The sequence below is a fragment of the Hibiscus syriacus genome, unplaced genomic scaffold (assembly GCF_006381635.1).
Source record: "Hibiscus syriacus cultivar Baekdansim isolate YM2019G1 unplaced genomic scaffold, ASM638163v2 tig00112611_pilon, whole genome shotgun sequence".
NCBI classification, from domain to species: Eukaryota; Viridiplantae; Streptophyta; class Magnoliopsida; order Malvales; family Malvaceae; genus Hibiscus; species Hibiscus syriacus.
This window is the reverse complement of record NW_024063368.1, coordinates 179,557-187,924: the sequence shown is the minus strand read 5'-3', so window position 1 is coordinate 187,924 and position 8,368 is coordinate 179,557. Positions and strand designations below refer to the sequence as shown.

Sequence of the window (8,368 nt, the reverse complement as noted above, 5' to 3'; positions counted from 1 at the left end):
GAATCGGTACCCCTTTAACAATCTGGAAATTTTGCTTAAAAATTGGGGTTACTGTTCATGCTACAGTAACTTCCGAAAATTTACATATAAATTCATAATAATTCACCTTTCATCACTATAAAAATTTCCAAAATTAATTAAACAAATAAATTGAACATTTTTAAATTACATGTCACTATCAAAAATCAAATTTTACAATAGGATGTCTTACTGATATTGAAATATACCTCTTGATGCTTGATGTCGTTCTGAACTCTTTATTCTTATTCTTTGCTTTTTTTCCTACGCGTGAAAATCATCACACGCTAATTATAAACTTAGTGAGGCAATTAAAACATTTAACAGTGCAATACAATTCATGCATGATTTTCAATATCAAATATCAAACTTCCATAAAATCATTTTACTAACATATCCAATATTTTACCATGATCAAAATAATATAAAATCTCTTACCATTTATCCCATAAGCTCGTAAGCTTATTTTATCAAAATACTTACCATTTAAATTCCATAAGCTCGTAAGCTTATTATTATTTTTTCAATATACTTGCCATTATTCCGTAAGCTCATAAGCTTATTTGCATGGTTACCATTTATTAACCAATAAAACATAATCCATAGCCATAGCCCATATTAAACCTTGAGGACCCTGGGTATTCGAGTAATATTTGCACCGTAGTGCTACACATAAGGTCGTGCCCACCATATACACCGAAGTGTATTACACATAAGGTCGTGCCCACCATATACACCGAAGTGTATTACACATAAGGTCGTGCCCACCATATACACCAAAGTGTATTATAAACCTGCAGCTACTATATTCTATGGCATGCCAACTATACCCTGTCCCTCAATGACTTACTTGGGCATATAGTCTATTTTATTCAATTCATCCATGGCAAAGTATATTATCAATATTTAACATTGGGCAGTTCATACCCGAAAACATTCATGGTAAAATATCATATTTTTCATAATCAATGCATTTTGATTTCATACCGTGACATTTCAATGTCATGTCAATTTATAAAAACATGGCATAATATCATGTTGATATAAACAAGGTCGACTTATCGCAAGTCTTCCTTATGATGTATAAAACATCCATGTGTAATTTCATGCATGTATTGCACTCACCTTGACACTTTATGTCTTTCAAAATATATAAGCCTCACTATGGTCCACCATAAGCCCTTTTTATATTTGATTTGCTTCGATTACAAATCAATCACAATCTTTTAAGAAACCCACGCAGCTTTGGAGGAGAAGATGAACACATTTGGTTGAAATGTCATCTTCATTTACATTTCATTCCACCTTAAATGAATATATTATTCATTTAATTGTGATAAGACCAAAACACCCTTAATGAATCTCCAAAATCACCATAAAACCAAGCCATCTGATATTACAAAGTCAAATATAATTTAATTTGACTTTGACCTACGAAAATGCCCTAAAATTTTCAAAACTTACGTTTTAGTCACTAAATTCCACAGTTTCACTTTAATCTGAAAAATTGCACAATTCCAAACCAAATTTCTCTGATCCAAAATATTACAATAATATTTCCAACCATTTTATAACATCCTTCAAATTTTTGTAAAATTCCGATTCGATCAGAATTTACCGATTTCTTACCGGCTTTAACTCTTTCTTTACTAAATTCTAAATCCAACAATATGATTTCCATAAAACTCCACTCTCAAGAGTAGACCATCTATTTATGGAATAAAATTCTTTTTACGAAATTATCACTTAATTCCCTAAACTTATTTCTCAAATTTCTAATTTGACCATCAAACTTTCAAAATTTACATTTTGGTCATCATCTAGATTTTTGGGGTATTACAAGAACAAGGAATGAAAGTCCTTGTGGAGCAAAAGCTACTTCCAGGCTTAACAAAGGTATCACTTACTTTGTGTGACCATTGCATAATAAGTAAGCAGCATCAGTTGAAATTCAACAAATCAAATTCTAGAGGCAAAAGTGTTCTAGAATTGGTTCACTCTGACGTATGGCAAGCACCAGTTACATCCCTAGGTGGAGCAAAATACTTTGTCTCATTTATTGATGACTACTCCAGGAGATGTTGGGTGTACCCTATCAAGAAGAAGTCAAACGTGTTTTCAACTTTTAAAAACTTCAAGGCGCGGGTGGAACTTGATTCTGGAAATAAGATCAAGTGTTTCAGAACAAATAATGGAGGAGAATACACAAGCGAAGAATTTGATGACTTTTGCAGGAAAGAAGGCATCAAAAGACAGTTCACAGTGACGAACACTCCTCAACAAAATGGAGTAGCAGAGCGGATGAACAGAACCTTGTTAGAAAGAACAAGAGCAATGTTGAGGGATGCATGCCTAGAAAAATCATTCTGGGCAGAAGCAGTCAATGCCGCCTGTTATTTGGTGAATCGAGCTCCATCAACTGCAATAGAGCTGAAGACACCAATGGAGATGTGGACTGGTAAACCAGCTGATTATTCAAACCTCCATGTATTTGGAAGTATTGTGTACTTGATGTACAACTCCCAAGAAATCTCAAAGCTGGATCCAAAATCCAGGAAATGCAAATTCTTGGGGTATGCTGATGGAGTCAAGGGGTATCGCTTGTGGGATCCCACTGCCCGCAAAGTGGTCATCAGCAGGGATGTTATCTTTGTAGAAGATAAACTACAAAGAAAAGAAGATGATGATAGCACTGAAAAGTCAGAGACTACTCAGATACATGTGGAAAAAGAGTTTGAACAAGGAGATTCTTCTGAAGCAGAACCAGCACATGATGAACAAGAACCAGAGAGTTCTAAAGCTCCAACAACTCGTCAATCAGATCGTGTGAGAAGATGTCCCAATTGGCACTCAGATTATGTTATAGAAGGTAATATTGCATATTGCCTTTTAACGGAGGACGGTGAGCCATCAACATACCAGGAGGCAATAAACAACTCAAATGCTTCATTATGGATGATGACGATGCAAGAAGATATTGAAGCCCTTCATAAAAATAATACATGGGACCTTGTGCCACTACCACAAGGAAGGAAGCCAATTGGTAACAAATGGGTCTTCAAAATAAAGCGAAATGGTGACGATCAAGTTGAGAGGTATCGTGCAAGACTTATGGTCAAAGGATATGCTCAAAAAGAAGGTATTGATTTCAATGAAATATTTTCTCCTGTGGTTCGACTAACAACAATTCGAGTAGTTTTGGCAATGTGTGCTACATTGGACTTACATCTAGAGCAGCTAGATGTTAAAACAGTTTTTCTTCATGGAAATCTTGAAGAAGAAATTTATATGCTCCAGCCTGAAGGTTTTGAAGAAAAAGAAAAGAAGAACTTGGTTTGCAGGTTGAACAAATCTCTGTATGGTCTAAAACAGGCGTCGAGGTGTTGGTATAAGAGATTTGATTCTTTCATTATGTGCCTTGGATACAACAGACTTAATGCAGACCCTTGTGCTTATTTCAAGAGGTCTGGTGATAATAATTTTGTTATATTGCTGTTGTATGTGGATGACATGTTGGTTGCAGGACCCAACAAAGATCATATTGACGAATTGAAGGCACAACTGGCTAGGGAATTTGAAATGAATGACTTGGGATCAGCAAACAAGATTCTAGGGATGCAAATTCATCGAGACAGAAGTAATAAGAAGATTTGGCTTTCATAAAAGAATTACTTAAAGAAGATCTTGTCACGATTCAACATGCAAGATTGTAGGCCAATTTCTACCCCTCTTCCTATAACTTCAAATTATCCTCCAGTATGAGTCCTAGCAGTGAAGAAGAGAGGATGGAGATGTCTCGAGTACCGTATGCATCGGCAGTGGGAAGTTTAATGTTCGGTATGATATGCACAAGACCAGACATTGCATAAGCAGTGGGAGTGGTCAGTCGGTACATGGCGAATCCAGGCAAAGAGCATTGGAATACAGTAAAGAGGATTCTTAGATACATCAAAGAGACCTCAAATATTGCATTATGTTACGGAGGATCAAACTTACTTATAAATGGGTATGTCGATTCTGACTATGCAAGGGATTTGGATAAAAGCAAATCTACCACATGATATGTGTTCAAAGTTGTTGGTGGAGCTGTAAGCTGGGTTTCAAAATTACAGTCAGTTGTGGCTACATCCAAAACAGAAGCAGAATATGTAGCAGCTACACAAGCCAGTAAAGAAGCAATTTGGTTGAAAATACTATTGGAGGAGCTTGGGCACAATCAAGAGTATGTCTCTCTGTTTTGTGATAGTCAAAGCGCCTTGCATCTAGCAAGGAATCCAGCATTTCATTCAAGGACAAAGCACATACGAGTTCAATACTATTTCATTCGTGAAAAGGTGGAAGAAGGGACGGTAGATATGCAGAAGATCCATACCAAAGACAACATAGCAGATTTCATGACAAATGCGATCAACGCTAATAAATTTACTTGGTGTCGATCCTCTTGTGGCCTGTCAGAGACGTAAGCAACATGATGGTACAAGGTAGAAAGAATGATGTGAAGATATGATTGTTCCAATCAAATCTTCAAGTGGGAGATTGTTGAAAGTCAAATTGCACAAAATCAATTTTGGTGGCTTTGCACATGGCAAATTCGGTGGCTTTCGGTGGAATTAAATGGATGCAGCATTTGTTGATTTTTGCAACAATGGTAAAACCTCAATTTTAGCCATTGTAATTTAGAGTATTTACAAATTAGTCCTTAGAGCTTCAACTATAAATACCCTAGCTCATTTAGCTTCAAAACCATCCCAAAGCATTCTAGCTTTCTTCCAATACTAGAGAGAATTTAGAGAGTTTCTTGAGAGTTGTTTTCTCCTTTTTATCAAGAGAGAATTATCATTGTTTTCTCCTTGGTAGATCGAGAGAGGTTGTAATTCCTATTTTCTCATAGTGAAATTCTTCTACCGTTGCCCGTGGTTTTTACCCTATATTATTTAGGGTTTTTTCACATAAATTTTGTGTCTTCTTTATCTTCATTTTTATTTTTTCAAATTATCAGTTGCGATTTTACTCTATTCGATAGCCGTCTTCCACAACACTTGTAATGCATGTTAAGTCAAATTCGACCTTAAATGGAACAGAAAGCTACCATGAATGAAACGAAACAAACCTCATGGAACCAAGTCTTGAGCACTTTGTGCCTCTAATGAATAGCACACATCTTTATATATGCTTCATATTTAACAGATTCAAGAAGAGTACACAAGTCAGCAACTGCAAGACTACTACTGCAGTCTCACCAGGTAAGTCCCGGAACAGCAAAAAAACCGCATTCAATTCAGTAGAATATTTACCGGAAGAGACCCATGTCTGAAATCACGAAGTTACTAGCTTCACAGCATAACAATATTATTATATTAGATCATATTACCATATTCGTTAAAACTTAATAGTACAAAATCAAAATCAAAATCAAAATATAATCGTAATAATCAAAATGTCAACAAAAAGAATCGAGTGATTAGAATAGAAACACGATCATCTACAAGAAAGAAAGAAAGAAAATCGAAGTGAATAAGAGGGTGAAATAAGGAGAGGCCTTCGAAGCTGCCAATCAGTTATAATTATCATTCAAAGTTTTGAGATAAAAAAACAATTCAACTTTTTTAAATCATAATTTGAGAAAAGAAAAGAAACGTTTATTTAAATATCATTTAGAGTTAATGTAAAACAAAAACAAAAAAGATACGTTCATTATGATAATCGAAGACAGGACCAAAACGAAAACGATCAAAGCCTTAGATAAGGTCAAACCCTTTTAGTAGTCCCTATACTAAGTGAAAGATGTGGACTTAGTCCCTATATTTCTAATTTAGTCATTTTGAGTCCTTGTGCTCTTCAAATTTTGAAATTTCAATCCCGACTCAAACAATAATTGTTAAATATACTAAGTCAAATTCTACTCTTAGTTCTTGTAATGCATGTTGAGTCAAATTCGACCTTAAATGGAACAGAAAGCTACCATGATTGAAACAAAAGAAACCTCAAGGAACCAAGTCTTAAGCACTTTGTGCCTCTAATGAATAGCACACATCTTTATATATGCTTCATATTTAACAGATTCAAGAAGAGTACACAAGTCTTGAGCAATTTGTGCTTCTAATGAAGAGTACACAAATTTTGAATAATAAATTCTAGCTTATACAAAACGCTCAAACGCTCAAAAAGCCTCTCCATTCCCCTTTAAATAAATTTAAGTAAAAACAAAACTTATACAAAAGATAGACTCAAAAAGAAAGAGCGCACAGAAACAGAGAGAGACAGGTCTGCCTTGGGAAGAGCTGTCTATCACTGCTCCAACGAACTTCTTCTTCTTCTGTGGTGCTCTATCTCTATCTGTTTATCTCTTGCCAGGTTTGTATCTCTCTCTCAATATAGTTTTTGTAGTGTTTTAGGGTCGATGGTTGAATTTCTAAACTGGGTTTTTTTTCTATTCGTGGAAATGAACAATTTTGGATCTGGGAATGCTCTGTTTCAAGGTGGATTTTTTATGAGTTTTTGTTGAATGTTGCTTTTGTTTTGTGATTTTTGATGGCTTTTTAGGTGATGGGTTGTGGTTGCTTTTGAGGTTTTGAACTGATTGGGTGACAAAGGGCCAATCATATGACGACCTTAAACTTTGCATTTTCTTTCACACAATCTAAGTTGGGTGCATACAATTACCAAATTTGTGGAAATGGGGATTTTGGATTTGTTCTTTTTATTGTTTGTTATTGCTGGAATGTTTGTCTGAGCAAAGGTCGTCATAAGCTGCTGTATGACCCAATTTTGGCATTCAAGAATAGGTTTTTCATCTTAAGCACAGATTCGAAATTAGCTCAATTTGGATAGTAGAGTGCAGTGTTAAAATGCCAGGTCGAATATCAATGGTGGAAACTGTGATTACCGAGTTAATTGGCTGATTCGATTGTAAAGGCAGTCTAAATGTTTAATTTTTAATGTTAATTATGGTAAATAATTAATACAAATACTCAAAACACCTTCGATTCTTAATAGAACCGTTCTGCTGGTTTATCTTGTCCGTTTTTCTTAACATCGGTATGGTTTAGTTGGGATTTGGGATTTGGGTTTTGTCCTTGATATCTTTTGTTTATTATTTGTTGAAGTAATTAATTGAATTTTGTCAATGTTTTTTTTTGGGTGTGAATTTTGTCAATGTTGAATGTAGACAGAGAGTATCCTGTAGTTGAACGAGTTTTTGTTTACTTATGAAGTTTGAGATGAATAGGAGAAAACGAGTTAGCTGGATCATGTGAGCATATAGGTGAAGGATAACAATGGCGTTTCTTTTTGGCCTAGAGGTAGAAATTGGCTGCTCATAATGTTAACACAATTTGCATTTGAAATGCCATAGATTTTTCGACTGAGCCACGACATATCTTGGATGCTTGCAGTTCATTCACTCTCTGGCTGTTTCTGTTGAAAATAAAGAAAAACTTTATTGTGTGTCATTATTATACCAAAACAAACATGTGCACTCGCACAATTTCCCTTTGTTTTGGTAGTTTTGTTCACGATTTTATTTTCCACCATCCACGGGTTCACCTCCAACCTTATCGTCTACCTGTGTTCCAGGAGAGGCATCCTGTCCGGCCCATTTGAACAGTTTTGACGGAAAAAAAAACTATAAACGACACTTATGAGTTTGATTTATGCAAGCTTCAAATTCGGTTTGACTCCTCAAACAAGACTTTCACGTAAAAAGTCTTTTACTACTCGATCATCACCAGGGCTTCTTAAAATCCGAGCCGTGCAAGAGAATGGAGGTCCTCGAAGACTGGTTGACATCATAAGGCTTGTGCCAGACATTTCCAGGAATTACTTTCGAAGTCCCTCTCGAAGGGCACTTTTTGGTGGAATCTCCCTGTTGGGAGGTTTTTACGTTGCACAAACAATCTCTCTGTCCTTTGGAGCTTTAGGAGTAAATGATGTGATTGCAGCTGTTGTATGTGTGCTACTGACAGAGTATGTGACAAGGTTTTATTACAGCCGTCCAAGGTAACCTTCCCCATTGCTCTTCTTAACAATTTCAAGATGGGTTTCACTTATGGACTTTTCATTGATGCTTTTAAGCTTGCCAGTTGATTATACCCATTTTATCACGATCCTTGTGGTTGACTTTAATTCTTAGTATCAAGTTTATATACCTCTCGAATCTCTCCCATTACGAGATATGTTTCAGTCTATTCTTCTCTTACACGTCGTTGAAGCTCAGACAAAATGATTTGATGTATTATATTAACCTAATTGTTATGCTGTGAAGCTAGTAACTTCGTGATTTCAGACATAGGTCTCTTCCGGTAAATATTGTACTGAATTGAATGCGGTTTTTTCGCTGTTCCGGGACTTA

At 35.6% G+C, this 8,368-nt stretch overlaps 1 protein-coding gene across 1 annotated transcript; it reads left to right on the top strand.

Moving 5' to 3' along the window:
- The first annotated feature begins 6,235 nt into the window (after positions 1–6,235).
- Positions 6,236–8,368, top strand: LOC120181946 (uncharacterized protein ycf20). The gene is given in 3 exon segments (XM_039186971.1): positions 6,236–6,372; positions 7,594–8,009; positions 8,012–8,368. Coding segments are annotated over 2 exon segments (444 nt in total). The 5' UTR covers positions 6,236–6,372; positions 7,594–7,657; the 3' UTR covers positions 8,104–8,368.